The sequence below is a fragment of the Bemisia tabaci genome, chromosome 9 (assembly GCF_918797505.1).
Source record: "Bemisia tabaci chromosome 9, PGI_BMITA_v3".
Taxonomy (NCBI): domain Eukaryota; kingdom Metazoa; phylum Arthropoda; class Insecta; order Hemiptera; family Aleyrodidae; genus Bemisia; species Bemisia tabaci.
The window spans coordinates 13,649,931-13,667,528 of record NC_092801.1 but is presented as its reverse complement, the minus strand read 5'-3'; the positions used below and the strand labels follow the sequence as shown (position 1 = coordinate 13,667,528).

At 35.7% G+C, this 17,598-nt stretch overlaps 1 protein-coding gene across 1 annotated transcript; it reads left to right on the top strand.

Annotated features, from left to right (window-relative positions):
• Positions 1 to 237: 237 nt before the first annotated feature.
• On the top strand, positions 238 to 16,898 carry Cdc16 (cell division cycle protein 16). The gene is made up of 12 exons (XM_019053185.2): positions 238 to 660; positions 2,323 to 2,475; positions 3,277 to 3,609; positions 4,218 to 4,377; positions 5,984 to 6,200; positions 6,839 to 6,918; positions 7,856 to 7,945; positions 8,924 to 9,080; positions 10,563 to 10,715; positions 12,105 to 12,264; positions 14,087 to 14,276; positions 15,468 to 16,898. The coding sequence occupies exons 1-12, from the start codon at positions 511 to 513 to the stop codon at positions 15,605 to 15,607; spliced, it is 1,983 nt and encodes a 660-aa protein (XP_018908730.2). The 5' UTR covers positions 238 to 510; the 3' UTR covers positions 15,608 to 16,898.
• The last annotated feature ends 700 nt before the right edge of the window (positions 16,899 to 17,598 follow it).

Genomic DNA, 17,598 nt, shown 5'->3' with positions numbered 1-17,598 from the left:
CGAAAATTTATCGACGCATATCCTGATATCCGCAATGGTTTTTTTTTTGTCAATTGGAAACTATTTTACACTCAAAACCAACATGAGATGTGAAAAATGTTCTCCGAGAAAGTAAGGAATAACCGTAATAATCGTGGAAATTAACTTTGTCTGACTTGACAACGTTAGTATAGATTGTGCTGCTATCTATTGGTGGAATCTGTGACTTTTAAAAAATTTGCGCGCTCGATTTGTAAACAAATCGGTAACCTCAAAAGTTCAAAAAATGTAAAGCACATGCCAAGATAAAGTGTGAATTTTGTGTATTCCTTAGAACTCTAGTATAATTATTTTATGATGATCTCAGTACTCAGTCCCAAAAATTTCTAATTTATCGAAATCAATGGTTAAAGTGACATTATTTTGTTACTTTTTCGGGCCCAACGGAGAAGGTGATTGTGCGTACCCTCTGCGTTTATTCACTCTAATCTGAACTTCTAGCCCTTACAATTTCTTCAGAACACATTGAAAATGGAAAGCAATCCTGTTCCAAGCTGTTCTAAAACTACTGTCGAAGTTTCCAAGCAGGTGGCCTCAGTGGATGAAGAAATGAAGTGTAAAGTAGAATTTCATCCTAAAGTTGAAGCTTATCGTAAACTTGTATGGAGGGGCATTCATTATGTAAGTTTAGTAAGATTTCTCTATCCCTATACTTGAAGATCATTGTCTCACTCCTTCTATAGTGCCTCTCAAATAGAACATACACAGCATTTCTTGATGAGTGTGTGTTCTTTGGTGGGATGGATTAAGAGGGGCACCATGAAGTTCTTCCGATTATTTTAAAGTGATTCGTCCTGTCTCTGGTGTGGCTGATGGAAAAAATGGCATTGGCGTAGTCTATAATCTCAGAAGTTAATTGAATTATCAGGCCAAACAGAATGATAGCCCCTGCGCATGAGATTAATGTATCTTTAAGTATCAATCCGAGAAATGGCGAAATTCAGAGAAAGAAAGGCAGCGGGGCGATTATTGAAATGATATCGACTGTATGTCAGCGCTTTGTCGTGTCGCGCCATCGACTAAGCAATGGCTTAGTCGATGGCGCGACTCGACAAAGCTCTGACATACAGTCGATATCATTTCAATAATCGCCCCGCAGGATTCTTTTCGATTAAACCATGAACCTTGCATTTGATACAAGAATCGAATACTTTATCTAATGCTAGACTTTTTCCAAGAAGAATCCTGCCTTCATTTCTCTGAATCTTGCAATTTTTTGGTCGTAAATGATATTTTCATCCAATGCGCAGGGACTATCCTCCTTTGTTGGGCTGAAAATTTGAAATCTGCCAAAATATTTTATTTAACTGATGGTTTACATCGCCCGCCAGTATGATCACGCCAGAAATAGAAATGATTTTTCTGAACAGCATTTTCGAAAATTGATCAAGGTTTTATCATTGGATTTCAAAAAGAAATCATGAAATCGACAACAACCAATCGGAGTTGTTCCGCTCATACCAGAGGAGCTGCCACAGTATCCAACAAAATTTCCAGTCCCTCCAGTGGCTTTTCTTTTGGCAACCACTTGTCCCTGATTAGACGTTGCCAAATCTGTGATCTCAGTGGAAAATCTATCTATGAAGCTGAGGTCAAGAAGAGTATATGTTCGTTTATTTCTTCTGATTTTTGTTCAATTTTTCTTTGAATCCTTACTGTACAAAAGATCCACTTTCTACTTTTGTCTGAATGATTCCAAGAGGAACAGAAAATCTTATTGCATTCCCCTCTGATAGTGTCCTAAATTTATTTATTTATGTCCTATTTTATTTAACAAATTTGTTTTTCTGCTTGTAAGAGGCTAAATTGCAGAATCCAACACCCCGCCATTATGAGAGTAATTTTTAAAAAAAAATAGTAAAATGCTAGGGCCGGCATCTTTTTTCAGCAACTTTCCTTTTGTTGTCTAGTTCATATTGTCACAAACCGAATTTCATCTGAATCAGCCAAAGTAATTTTGTTTCGTTTTTTTAAGAGAGTGCCGGAAGAGGTGTCGGTCTAATCCAAATGTAGGTAAATCTGCACTTCTGAAACAAGGCAGTCAATTTACAAATTTTTGTTCAGTTCTACTCAACATCAACATTCATTAAAGAATCTATCAATTTTATGTAAACACTGAGAACTTTTCAGTTCTCGAACTTTGAGTAAGTTAGTTAAAACCTTCAAGTCTAGAAGCTATTTATCCTATATTTATTTCCACCAAAACCACTGTTAGGTTTCCTAGTATCCACTTGTTCATTGACAACTTTATGACTTGTGAACATACTCTCTATTTTATTTCAGGGTCGATATTCAGAAGCTTTGTTTTGGGCAGAGCAGGCAATGTTTTTGAGCAATGAGGATCAGTGCGATGTTTACTTGTGTGCCAAATGCATGTTCCTGAATGAAGACTATCACCGCGCTTACCATCTCATAACCAGCCGAGGACTAGAGAAGGTAAGTGTAATAAGAAAAATGGTTACTTTCAAAAGAGCTTTACAAACTCAAGTATTGTTGCCAAACAATATCAAGATTGAAAACGCATCAATGATATGGTCGAATTATATATTATTAATAATTCAAAGAGTTGTTATTTTTTATAATTTTGAATCATGCCAACTAGCCAACTAGTTCATGCTCGGATTTACCGGGTCAGTAATCTAGGCAGCCGGGCAGTTGTCTAAGTGCGGCAAATTGAGGAGGGAAGGAGAATGGGAGAGAAAACAATCATAGAGTTTAGTATTTTTTTTTCTCATGAAAGCTACGCTGTTAAAATTTGACGAAAAAGAGGTCTAAGTTGCTTCAAAGGGACATAATTTATTCGACAGTCAGAAAACTTACCAGGAAATGTGAACTTATGCTAGAGTTACTACATTCAGGGAATTTTAAAAAATCAGGGGAAATTTTTAAGTCTCCTCTATTTGCTTTTTAGAATGGATTTGACGTTTTGAACAACAAATTTTGCCTGAAGACTGTCTCAAATTATGTCTTTTTAATCATTTGGCATACCTCGGGTTTTCAGGGTATTTCACCAAAATATGTCAGGTAAATTCATTTATGAGTAAAATTCTGTGGCAACTTCGCTCAACCAGAAATTCTTAAAAGTACGTGAGACTTACCTTTACCTTTTTTAGACCTATTTTTCCCCTTTTTTTGCATTCCTGGCTCTGATATCAAAGTTCCTCTACGCAATTGGCTCGTCTTCGTATGAAAGACAGACTCCTAAGACTATCTTTGTCTCCTTTATTCTTATTTCAGATCAACCAACTATGTCTGTACATTGCAGCAAAATGTCTGTTTGAAGCTAAGGATTTCTCCGGGGCTTTGGACATTCTCATTCGCAACGAAGAAGAGGTGAGCATTCCATCCTGCAGCCTGATGGAGCCTCAGGATCGAGGCCACGAGTTGATAGAGAGCGATGACGATGATGATGACGACGATGAGGAAGATGATGAGGAAGACAATGATGATGATGATGATGAAGAGGAAAATGTTGAAGATGAAGAGAGGGCTGATGCAGGCATCGGGGAAGAGGAAGTCAACGGTGAAGAGTGTGAATTTGAGGATGATGATCCATTTCATTCACCCATGGTGAGTATCAAGTCCATATTTGTAATTACAGGATCTAGCATCAGGATTTTCTCGATTCTCTCAGGATTTGAGGTCAATCAGGATCTAATCCCAATTTCATCAGTATAAGAGGAAAAATCGGTATTAAAATCAGGATTTGAGAAGAGTCGGCCGTCCGATTTGATTTTTTTATCAAGCTATTTTTGTGAAATTACACTCGCCTGAATGGCCAATCGAGTCTGGTACATTAACATTTATTTCAATTTTCATTGATTTTTACTTGTTTATAATCATTAGAACTTAATCGTAGAGTTCTGCTTTCGCATACGTTTATGCAGGAATTTTAATTTTTCTCTGCAAAGAATCAGGATTTGGAAAAATTATGAAATCAAGATAAAGCAGTCAAAAATCAGGAAAAATCAGGATTTCCCTAAATGATTAAAAACTGGACACCCTGAATAAAGAATGCCGGGGAGTAGACACCAATTACTCCATTCTATAAATTTCATGTCAGTATTTCTTCTCTTTAAATGTTTTTAGCGATTCAATTACCCAATCACAGCGAAGAAGTGACTAAGAAACAAAGTCTATCATGATTTAATATCAAATTTTTTTTCTCTCTGTCTAAGGTGGAATCAGACATTCTCTTCCTGAAAGGGCAGATTTACCAAGAGTTGAACTTCTTAGAGTACTCTTCGAATAGCTTCAAACAGACACTGATGAAAGACATTTACCATGCTGGAGCATTCACCGCTCTAACAAAGCATCAAATGTTGACTGAAAATGAAGGTATGTAATTACTGCCTTTCTTTTGTCTACTCTATGGACTCATCGAGTATGAAACTGCAAAACATACCTACAGTAACTTAAAAAAACTTGACTAATAACTTAGCTAACTTACTTACTTAACTTTGTAAAGTTTTTTTTTGTGTGATATCAACTGTGAATTTTTACCGCATTGCAGGTTTCTTGTCACATGTCACTTTCCTGAAGGTTGGATCATTTATATTTCAGAAAATTGCATGTGATTTTTTTTTTGCCCTCTCAAGCATAATGTCTGAAATTTTGTGCTGGAATGACCGGTAAAACTCTCTTAAAAATATGGTCGGAGCAGAAATTATGGCACACAGCAATCATATCATGTGTTTTTGTTGATACATTTACATTTTCAAAAAATGAGGAAGAACGATTTTAACCAAAAATGCATAAAATCAAGATTCATCGATGGAACTTGACTTTAAGGGAATGATTTCATGGATGTCATATTTGGTGTCAGAATGTCATGCGATATTTTGCATCGATTAGTTCCATGTGCTCAGCTGTTTGTCATTTTTTTCGAATTTTGATGTTGCTTTTCTGTTGTCACGAAACTAAAACATTCACTTACCAACTTTGACAAACAAATTCAACTTAAGAAAGGCAAGGTTTTTTTAGAGGAGAAATATTGCACTCGATACTGTTAAAGAAACTTAACTCAAATGCTATAAGTTTCCCCTAAAAAACCCCTACCTTTCTTACATTGACTTTGTTTGTCAATTTGGTAAGTGAATTCTTTAGTCTCGTGACAACAGAAACGTGATCTCTCCAGAAAAATGATAAGTAGCTGAAAAGATGGAACTAATCAATGCACTATATTGCATGTCCCTCTGACACCAAATATGATGTCCATCGTATCACCTTAAGAACTATGAACAAGCGGGAAAGCTCTAATTTTTAGGTATTCGAGAAGCGCTCAGCAAAGGGAAAAGTGGGAGGATTGAAAGAAAAAAACGCGGCTGAAAAGTTGCATTTCTATGATAACGGTAATGCAACGGCTGTGGCAAAAAGTTCGGATGAGAAGAACTCAATACCTGGACTTACAGATATAATAATAAAATAACTACAAACTTCCCAGCAAAAAAAAATTCGAAAATAACATTTTCGAAAAAAATGATAATATTTTGATAAAATTTTGATAATTTATGTTGATTTTATTTGTTTTTTTGTTTTTATCCGCTAATTTATATCAAATAATGTTCAAGGGGGTATTATCAGCTACAAAAAACAAAATTCTGATAAAATCGTCGGCCATGTTTTGTTGAGTCGATGAGCCATTCAATTGCTTGAGCGCTCTACTATAGAAGAACTCTAGTGGCAAAACGAAAACAAGAATAGCCTGCTGATTGGCTGAGCTCTCAAAATTGTCGAGTTTTCAAATTTACAGAAATGATGCCAGAAATGAGAAGGAAAAATCTAAGTATCATCAATCATTGTAAAAGGCACTTTTACTATCGTATATTTTCTTCTACTTTTCTACCATCGATTACAAGAGAGAGAGCCTCAACCATCTCTCAAGTCAAGCTTTTCTTTAATTTTAATGATCAATTATTTTCTCTCTTGGTTTTCATTTTTTCAGAAAGTGATCTCTTAGACTCTTTAGACTCTTTTAGTTCCAATTCCAATTCAGAAGATGTCAAGTTTGTAAAGTCATTGTACGCCAATATTTTGTACAAGTACAAGAAACCTCCAGAAATAGACCCTGATCTTGAAGAAAGTTGTGATATTCTGATTGCCAAAGCTCAAAGACTTTATTATGAGTGTCGTTACCAACAATGTTTTGACATAGTGGATCAGTAAGTTTTCTAATTCGATTTTCTTCATAATTAAAGTATTTCTTTTAAGTTGACTGTCATGATGATCAGAATTGAAATTCTGCTTTTTTTAAGTATTGACCTTGATTTTGAAGGCTCTCTTAATCGTTTGGTTTTTCACCCTCGTCATCTCATTCCGTTATTTTTAATTTATTTTGAAAGTGTCTTGGAAATCAAATCAATTGGAAGTGCTTGTATGTTAAAAACTGAATCAGTGAATCATTTATTTTTCATGATTATTAACGAGTTTTTTAAAGCACAATATCTTGGTCAATACTGAACATAGAAAGTTGCTGCTTAGACGGATCTTATTATTTTTAGCTAATCTACAAGAATGGTGCATCCAAACATGATTCTGTAACCAACACTACTAACGTTTTTGAGCTTCCACCTTAAGGCACATTTTTTTGGGCTGTTTTTTTATCGACTGTGTCATATTTTTTGCCAGCCTTACTCTCTACATCGTTTTTCCTCGAAAGAACCAAAATCCCTAAAATTATCTCCCTCTATCCTAGAATGTCTCAAAAGTCACTTTGTCCAACTTGTTGAAATATTTTTCTCTGCTATTTTTCATCAATATCAATTTCTGCACTAAATCACTTAATCGCGATTCGTTTCAGAGTCCTGAAAAGAGATATTTACCACCCTAGTGCCTTACTCCTTCGGATAGTCTGTCTAGTCGAACTGAACAAAACGAATAGTAAGTTTCCAATAATTTATTCTCTATTATAATAAATGAGTCATATTTGTAACTTTTTGAAAAGGAAAACAGCTCGCTAAGATCCTCCTAAGAATAGATTTTGATTGTCGTCATTTCTCATCTCCTTGCCTATTGAAATACACAACAGAAGTATAGATGTTCATTTCGACAGCGTAAGTCCACAATCACATATCTTGTTTGCGGTGTCTGAAAATCTCCGCCTCTATGTTGTTTTTTTAAAGGAGAACAAATTGACATCATTCCTTGAAGTTTTTGCAGAATTTTCTTAGCACAGAGAAGAAAAATCACGACAGAATTAAAGAATTGCTGTTGAGTAGTTTTCCGTTTAAAAAATAAATTATGACAGGAAGTCTGCGACATCGCAAACCGAGTTATGTGATTGCCAAATTACACCGTCGATTTGCTTAGGTGCAATGGATGCTCTCATTATTTGACATAAGTAAAGAAAGCCATTTATGTGCTTGTGGCTTACAGTCCCCACGGCACCAGCGGGAAAATGCACCATTGAACTTGTATTTTTTTGGTTTTTTTTTTTTTTGGGGGGGGGGGGTGTGGGGAATGCTATGGTTCTGCGGGAAACATGTACCCAAAAGACTGTGGCAGGCAATAAGTTAATAGAAAAAGATGAGACTATGCTGAAATAGAGTCATACGGCACGTCGCTAAATGGAAAAAATTCTGTTCCTGAGAAATTTATATTATATTTTGAATTCGGCGGAAAAGCCTCCTCATGGAATTTCTCTTTTAACTTAAAATTGGAAATAGAACTTGTCATTAAGTTCTTGGCAAACCTCAATATGCCTTGTGATTATTATAATTGTCATCAGAATTTTATTTGAGTTTTTTGTGAAATAACCTCGCTCATTGTTTTCTTACGGTTGAAAAGCTGAACATTTATCTTTGCTTCTTTTGCTCAGAACTATTTTACCTCGCGCAGAAACTGGTGAAAACGCAGCCAGAGGAGGCACTCTCTTGGTTTGCTGTCGGCTGCTACTACTACGCCACAGGTAAGCTGAATTATTGGCCATTTTTAGGAACTATTGAAACTTATCACACACATGTTCCCACTGTCAATTTGAAGTCATAACTTCAATTTTTTTAAGTTTCAAAGTAACCCTAATACTCTGCTATCCTGCTTGCTTTGGATCCTCGCGTCCTTTTTATAATTTAGTTTCTTTAACTAATTTTAGTATACATAGGAATCTTTTTATTTTTTTACTTCCTTCTTTGATTCTTTTTGGCAGTTTTAAAAGCTTTTATGTATTTGGCAGTTTTAAAAGCTTTTATGTATATTTCACCTCTCTATCAAGGTAGAAAAATAGCGTGAGTCCACATTATTTTGTGGGGTGAGCAAGGCGAAAAAAATTCCGAAATTTCAATGAGAGTAAACATTTTTAGCTCTAATGAGTATCAATGCAAGATTAAGATGGGAGTGTGTTTAGCTCAGGCAAATGCTTTGGAATATTAAGCGGAAGTCGTGTTGGGAAATCTATAAAGTTTTGGGTCTTCTTAGACCACCAGAGAACTTTTCCTTGTACAGTGTTTTAAATATCTCAAGTTTTAACTTTTTGGCATCGTGGTAATTTCTTTTTTTTTCTCTTTTTCTTTTTTTTGGGCTGCGTTCAAAGACTTGGGAGCTTTTGAAACCAATGTGAATAAAAAAATCGAATCAGTGAGAATGAAAACAAATCTATTCAGAAAAATGAAAATTTTCCCAAGACACATAAAACTGCGCAGTAGGTGAAGGAATTAATCTAAGAAAAAACTTTTTGGTGCCAAAGGACAAATTTTTTTGGGACACTTTTAAGGCCCAAGTTGACATAGATGCGCCATCTTCAATGTCTTCATCAAAAATTGGGCATCTTCAATGAAATTTGGGCATTTTAAAGTTTCTGAGTTGGTGTGTTTTCATTATCAGATTCAATTATGAACGGATAAAAGCAAGAAGAACCTTATATTAAGTCTGAATGATGTTCCGATTCCAGGTAAAAATGACCCGGCACGGAAGTACTTCACGAAAGCAACAGCATTGGACAAACTGTTCGGACCAGCCTGGCTTGCGTATGGTCACTCATTTGCCGCCGACGGTGAGCATGATCAAGCTATGGCAGCATACTTCAAGGCACATCAAATAATGAAGGGGTAATATTATTGTTTAAAAATCAAAGCATTCCATTCGTAAAGTAAAGGAACTTTTTATTCCAGACGTTGCTGCGAAAGTACCAGGATCACAAGGTGAGGGTATCTCTCACCCATAGATTTAAGTTAGAAATTCTCAATCCAGGATCAGGATTGTTCCCAAGGAACTTTTATAGAAGGAAACAAGTTAGCGCATTATTCCTTCACATTCTGAAAAGCCACTATTTAAGTTCCAAGAGACCGTAACAGGAGATCAACTATCCCCATCTTGTCAGTGGAACTAAATCTAAGAGGAAATATATTGAATTTCGCACTGCTCTCCTAAGTTGGCCACAAGTCTACCTTGTTTGACTCATCACAAGAAAAGCTATGTATAGCCCATGCTACGAAAAGTAAGGGGTTAGGGTGGACGTCAGGAGAGTGGCTGAAGTTAATCGTTCACCGATTCATTAGCTGTGACCCAGTCCTTTGATCAAGCAAATGGATGGCCGAAGTATGAAACCACATACCTCCATTTACGAAGTTGCAGACTTCCTGTCACACTTTATTTTTTTTTTGGAAAATTATTCAATGTAATTGCTTGAAAACTTCCTTGATTTTCCCCTCTCTGTTAGCAGAATATTCTATATAAATTTCAAGCTTTAAAATTGGATTGTTTTCCTTCGAAAAATTTAAAATGGGAGCTGAAACCGCAATGGAAATACATGGTTTCGCATTTTAGTCATTGTAATGTATCTGTATTTCAATCCTTAAACAATACTCCAGGCCAGACACTGACACTCTGCCCCTCTCCACCTTTCCTGCCTCTCACCACTTTTTGTGGTATGGACTGCAGGTATTAAAGTGTCGGTTATCCTAGTTTATTGTCCAAATCCAAACCCATGTGAATGGAATTTCTTAGAGAAAGCTTGAATTTCTTCTCTACTCATAGTTTAATCTTTCATATTTTAGATTGAAATTTTATTAGAGTTGAGACGAAGAAAAAGTAAAAAAAAAGTTAACATAATTAATAAGGGAATAGACCAAGAGACAGGGTCAGGAGCACGAGACTGGTATTTAATCAAAACACATGGAACAGTCTGGTTAGAAATTTGGAGATTTTCGAATTTCAACTTGCAAAAGAGAAAGTACATAGCAGTTTTTAATCTACAAAATCAAAATTCCTGGTCATAAATAAAGTAAATTATACTAGAGTCAAATATAGCATTGAACCGATTTTAATGTGCTTTACAATAGTTAAATTTCTCAGTGTAATGAATCGTTCTTTACAAGTTCAAAAGGTTTGTGAATCAGAGAAAGAGGGATCCCCTGTCACGCCTAGTTTGGTTTACACGCCCAGCAATAATTGCAATATCCAAATTGGCATATCTTGATATCAACTTTTTAAGAGCAAGAGTTTTTATTTACTAATTTTATAGTGTATGAGTGATTGTATCTTTCTCATGTGTTTAACTTTCATGTAACTTTTAATTCTTTGTTTTTCAGGTGCCACCTTCCTCTGCTGTATCTAAGTTTAGAATGCGCTTTCACAAGCAATTTGAAACTAGCGGAAAATTATGTGAAACAGGCTGCAAAGATCTCTAAGAATGACCCGTTTGTAATGCATGAAATGGGAGTCATAGCATTTTACAATCAAGAGTAAGTGCCTCTGCAGTAATGCGCAAATATTGATATAAGTCCAAGCATAGCAGCAGTGAAACTATGAAAATACCGTTTTCACTGTGTTTCAAAGTTTCTGCCACTCCTCTGTTTATTTGAGAGAACATCAATGGACTTCTTTATGCAAACACAAGATTTTCTCAAATTTGATCTTTTAAGTGATGGAATGGACCACAAGAAAGGATACAGAATTTAGCACCACAATATATCTTAGTGAAACTATAGGAACGCGTTTCTTGATTTGCAGCATTGCATACTTCATATCATACCTCATTTTCTACATTGGAAACCACTGGCCGTCTTTTCTTGAACATTTCAGTGATTTTTGCTCTCTATGTGAAGAATTTTCTGTGAAAATTTCAAGCCATGATGTCAGTATTCGGTCTTTATTTTCAACAGACACAGAACAAAAACAAAATAGTAGCGAAGATTTTGATACGTCGCAACCGAGATATGCATATTTGCAATTTCATCGTCGATATGTTTCCGAATCAAAATTTTATGTAGAACATAATGAACACGTCAAAACTCTCCAAATTTTACTCATAAGTTGTAAAGAAACGGTCTTTGTCTGTGTTAATTTGTACTTATTGCTCACAGAAAAACCAAAATCTACTTAAGTCAAATCGACCACACAACTGATTTCGGTATATTTTACCATGGAAGAATTTTCCTGTAGCTTAACTTTTTTCGACGAGATTGAAGGTATCTTGAATTAGGAAGAGGAAGGAAGTGTGTGTTAAATCAAGCTCCTGATAGTTGTGTGATGCATAAGTTGATTTCAATTCCTAATTTGACCTGCGTTGATGATGGGTTTTTCATGAGTAGGAAGTTTGAATTTTGTGTTTATACAAATAACTTAAACTACAAATGTGTCACTATTACTTACAAGTTAATTTTAGAAGTTTTCGATATGTTTAATAAGTTCTGCCAAAAATTCTGTAAAGAAAACATCACGCTCAATTTCTTACCTTGTTTAGTGATTCACAGCAAACCCTCAATAATGACACAGATCATTAATCTTTCAATAATACTCTATTCTGATGCTTTGCTGTTTAACAATGTAATATTGTAACTTAGATTCAAGAGCACTATTGCCTCTTTCTCAGAGTCCACGCCAAAAAGTTCACGCCTTTTTAGACTGCGATCGTATGACGCCATTTCAGCATGCGAAGTAAATGCAAGAATCAAGATGGCGGATCCTCCTTTGCAGTCTAAAAGGGCGTAAACTTATTTTGCTTGGATTCTACATTTTCTTATAGTTTTTTCTTCTCAAGAAATCGTTCACCTTTCACTGTCTCTTCTATCCTCTGAATGAACTTGAATATTTCAAAGTTATGAACTATATTTTTCTTCTTTTAATTTCAGCTATGTAGCTGCAGAAAACTTTTTTGAGCAAACCTTGAGCCGGGTGCGTGAAATCAATGAGTCCCTTATCTCAGAGAAATGGGGATCATTATTAAATAACTTAGGTCATACATGTCGTAAACTGAAAAAGTATGACAAAGCGCTGGAGTACCATCATCAGGTAAGTTTCAATCTGTTTACTATAAAAAAATTGTCCAATGAGACACTCAACAAAGCACAACAAAGTACTCAATGTACCGAAACAAATTCCCAGTATTGCTTACTTACAATAGTATACAAAATACTTAACAAATTTTCAGGAAGATGACAGTAGTTGCGATAACACCTATCATTTATATGCGATACCATTAAACTGAGAATATTCAGAGAGCTTGTTTTTACTCTCCTTTAAACTAATCTGTTATTTCTAGAGATGATGCGCAGTAACTGAAACGAATATGATATCAACTAGAAAAGAGAATGAAGAACAGATATACCTTTGCCAGTCAACACGTTTCTTGCCTGCATGCTGTAGCATTATTGTTCCTGCCAGGCTAAAAAAACAGACAAGAAAATGGCAAAATTTGAATGTCTCGAACCTTAGCTTCTACAGATTACCCCAATTCCGGCTCTTACTGTCAGCAGTGTTTGAAACACAAGCCGGCCAAATAGCAATTTGCCGGTAAGAAATCGCCTTTGGCTGCTAAGAAATTAAACAATCCCTCATAGCGGCCAAGCCTTGGCCGCTAAGAAAATTGTTGTAAAACTACGTTTTTGGGATTGTTCAGCGTATTCCTGATTTGAGGCATTTCAATAGGGCAATTTTTCATTTTGGCCTCTAAGAAATCTGAGATGGCCCCTTAGAAAAAAGTTGCTGGCCAGATGGCTGCAAAGACTTCATGCCGGGTCTCAAACACACACTTCAACTCACACATGTTCGTTTCAAATGTAACCAGTACTCCACCATTGATTCTGTGGAGGACTTGCAGACAGCACATGGTCATGTTCTGCTCTAAACACTGTTTACTGCAGAGGTTTTGGTCTAACGCAGATATCAAGAAGACAGTCTCTACAAATTGCTTGGCAGGAAATCTGTTAAATTTGGATGTATTTTGACAGAATAATTAGTCTAACTCTCATCCTACAGTGAGACTTAATGAATAGGCTTGTGCCTCGCCCTAATCAGCTGCAGAACTATAACAGAGTTGTTGAATTTTGCACTCAGCAGGAATCTTTGATTGATTCATCTATGTATCCTTTTATAAAATTTCAAGGAAAACTTTATGGTGCCCGTGGTTTCCTCTAAAATTAACCTCCAAGCTAAAAGCAAGTTTTAAAGTTGAAGCTGTAATGGAGCCTGCCCATAAGATTGTCCACCTCTATATCGTAACTCTCCTTGCAAATATGTATTGAGTTTAATTCATCATCAGGATTTCCAATATTGTGAGCTAAGAATCACCATCCTGAAACTTATGGAAGTCATTCTACTGAGTGGCAACTCTACTTAAGGATTCTGCCTGGAGAAGTCTTCACTGAGAGTTTGATTAGATGTTGAAGGTGGACTCTCCCATACTGCCGTGCTAAGGAAGAACATAGTATGAGCCCTCAGAGGTTGCTATATTTCATTCAGTAAAAAACGAATCTACTGGGAAAATTTTGGATATTTTTCTGCCAATATTTCAGACAATTTTGTTCGCAATTAAATTTAAAACATGTGAAAATGTCAAGGAAATACGCATAGCTTCCCTCAAAAATAGATGTTTTATTCGAAGAAATTTGGCAATTCTCGAATGTTCATACAGCGTTCTTTCTTGGCATGGTAGTATAGACGCATGGGATCTTCTCCAGCAAAGCCTCAATTTTAAGAGCTTTTCTTGAGTTCGAAAGTTGCTTTGAGATAAAACTAGCGGTTTCATTATATTCGTCACAGGCTAAAACCTCTTTCTTGATTCTGAAAATAAGCGACCATCTCAGCCCTCACTTAAAATATTTTTACTTTGCAGGCACTTTTGCTGTCGCCTCTGAATGCATCGATCTTAACATGTATTGGTTTCGTGCAAGCTCTCATGGGAGACAATATGACCGCCCTTGAAACTTTGCATAAATCTCTGTCCTTATGCAGGGACAATGCGTTTACCATTACGATGATATCTTATGTTGCCGACGCTCTTGTGCAAGTCAGTCCAGTCTCAGGTAAGAGCCTGTTCTTTGTGCATGAATTTGAATGATCTAGTTTAGAAGATAACAGAGACACTGCCTTACGTGGACTCTCAAGTATTTCCGAAGGGAACGCAGAACAATGCACTACCAGGATGGTCCATCTTTTGGTTCGGTCCAATTGTTCCTTTTTCCTCTCATTCCAATGGGACCGTCAGATAAGGTATGAATTAAAGCACTACGCAATGTATTCTCTCTTAAAAATTTCACAAGGAAAATGAATCAAACCACGGGAAGTCTGGAGATCCGCCTCTAAATAAGATAAAAGAGTTTTTGTTTAACATTGGTCAAACGGCAAAAACACAAATAATGTCATTTGTGTAATCTAAATTTCATTTGATCTTTGTCAAAAATGCTTGTTAATATCTTGTTCATGAGTTGATTTCTGAACTTCGCGTCGTGGGAATCCTTTTCAACATGAGATTTTGAAGAGGAAGCATGTGACGCTCTCTCCTACTGTAGACCTTGTCTAGTGGCCCATGAAGTAAAAACGACCTAGAGAAGGCCTTACATAGTTCAATCAGAACATATCAACCAAAGATTTTTCCATGACGAACCTTTATAATGTTTTGAAAGATTTTAGGGATACTCAGTAGGAAGGAAAATAATTAAGGGAAGTTATAATAAAAATTAGCAAACTGGGATAAATTAAGTCTAGTGGATAAAATGAAATAGAATCTCTCAAATAATCGGACTGAAGGTTTTTTGAAGTAATTTTTTAGTTAAAAAATGCACAGGCTGGAGAGAGATTTAAGAAAGGTGTTCCCAAGATATTTGTGCCAGCAAAAGAGAAAATTTGCTGAAACATAAAAGTATTTTCCCCTGAGAGTAAACTGTAAAAAATGCTCCCAGTCTCCTGAACATTTATTGTAAGAATTTTCTAGATTCTGCATATTAATACCATTATTTAAACCTTCCCTGTCTCGAAAGGGATGGTGTGGCTCACACTGTGACAATGGGAGGTGTGAGGTCCTTGCTAATAACTGCTCCTATCATATATTCATATTAAAAAACATATCCCCACTCTTTGTTGAGCCTATTATAAATACATAATTTTCAGCGTTTTATCAATAATTACCTCTGTAGTTTCATTGACCAAGCAAGCAATTTGCTATGAATTTCTTTCTCCCTTCTCTCTTCTTTCATGCTTTCACTTTTCTTCCCCAGATGGTGAAGAATCTCAAGATTCATCGTATCTAATGGAAATCTCCAAACCTGCGAAAGAATTATCAGAAGACTCAGATATGAGTTCTAAAATGGTGATTTCAACGGAAAGTGTCAGTAAAAACTTGTTCGGTGGGGCCTGAATACTTCGACAAGACGTCATATGTCTTTCAGTAAATTTTCAAAACACGCCATTTTCATTGGCATTTAGCCCTATATTTGGTATTGGGATAAAGCAGCAAGAAAAAAATGCAGACCCTTTTGAAATACCTCTTTAGAAACCGCTACACTCGAGTAGAGTGGAATGGAATTCCAAATCACAGACGGGAAAATTTTTTCATTTAATTTTCCTGAGGACCCTAGTGAGGCCATTCGTAAGCTAAAAATGATACAAACTTATTTACTTAGATCTGCACCAACTTTGGACTGATCTCTTGAATGAAAGTAGCTTTTGTGTTTACAGTATCCAAATTTCTCTATCCTTCCCCTGGATCTATGTTTTAGCTATGTATCAGTAATAAAATGGTCCAGTAAACGTATGCCCCTTTGTGGCGGAAAGTTGTCAAGTTGTCTGTACCAGATGAGGAGGGAGCATTTTTAAAGATAACTGAAGAATAACATTTTTTAAAAATTGTTATCATTATTATAAAAAGAATAGGTGTCCTTTAGTAAGCGACCAATCTCTTTTGAACTATTTTGATTAAATCTGGGCGAACGTGCTGTCTGTCTTAAAACTACCTCTTTTTTAACTTGCAAATTCATTTTCAAGTGAGCTATTTGTCAAATCGATCGTGTTCAGTTCACTGAACAACAGTGACCAAATTTCAAGTAAACTCCTGTAGGCAAAGTGCCTTATTGATATTAAACTCGGAAAATTAAAATTGCAGTCTAACCGTTTTGAAACCTCTACCTCTGTCTTACTTTCATCACTGAAAACCAAACACATTACTGCCGGAAATGTTCATGAAGCATTCATAACATTAAGAAAAACATCACCTGAGCTTTAAGGAACTACGCTTATAGTTTTTCTGTCAAATAAAATATTTATGATAGGAAATTCGCTATGTCCTAAATTAAGACACAATAGAGTTTCCAGAGGTTTACCATCTTTGTTTTATCTGACATATGAGTCAAACGAAATCAGAACTATCTATTTCCTTCTATTGTTTCCCTATAGTTTGAATTAAATTTAAAAAAGAAGTGCATAATATTGTCAGACGTGTTATTGTTGAGTACGGTTCTCTTTCTGTTTTTAAATACATTCATCCTCAAAATGCCATCCTTATCTTGTCTCCGGCAAGCAAGAGTCTTATAGATGTTTTCAAAGTAACTCGCTGTAGCATTCAAAGAAAATTTTAAATCTTCATGTTTAGGTGTACTCCTTTGAGAGGCTGTGATTTCTTATTAAATAATAAAAAAATTTTCCAAGTCCTATCATTTTTTATCTTTTACATGGGAACCTTGTTTCAAGAATCATAGTTTACTTATTTTATCGTTTGAAACTATCGATGTTTCTTTTGGAAGCAAAAAAAAAATACTCTTTCAGCAGAATCGATACAACTGTAGCAGAAATATTTTGTACAACTGACTTGATCGGTTCATTGGAATCATTTGTTCCTCCTTACTTCTCTGTTACCAAAGTTGCCGAAAATATTTCAAGTGTTACATATACCTTTCGTTACATATAGGTACCCTTTCGTTTCATCAAGATAGTCCGTGTTTAGTTTATACAAATGGAAGCAATAATATTTTGTAATTGTATGTAGAAAAAATAAAATTAATATTTTCATTGGTAAAACCAGTGATAGAATTTTTCATAATCCAAATTCTTTTGTGCTACCTAATTACTTAAGTAGTTAAGTTTGCGAGATAACACATTGTCAGTTCTTTCCTTGAGTGACGAGAAAAATTTTACTAAATCCGCAGGGCCATGGGAGACAGTGAAATACCTAATTACGTTTGAATAGGCCGCAGACTCATCAAACTCCTTCAATTAAGTGTATAGGCAATTTCTCCGCCTAGATGGTGGAATAGATGTTTCACGCCACGCGGAAGGAAACATTACACGCCGGCGGCTATCGATTTTCAAGTGGCTCTCTAATCAACCCTTCATTGATTTTCTTTATATCCCTCT

What these genes read in the sequence shown, in the direction of transcription:
- Cdc16 (XM_019053185.2), top strand. Translation starts at nt 511, where the DNA reads ATGGAAAGCAATCCTGTTCCAAGCTGTTCTAAAACTACTGTCGAAGTT. An exon ending in CGAACTGAACAAAACGAATA is followed by an intron (nt 6,919 to 7,855) that starts GTAAGTTTCCAA and finishes TCTTTTGCTCAG; the next exon opens with AACTATTTTACCTCGCGCAG. An exon ending in GCACATCAAATAATGAAGGG is followed by an intron (nt 9,081 to 10,562) that starts GTAATATTATTG and finishes TTTGTTTTTCAG; the next exon opens with GTGCCACCTTCCTCTGCTGT.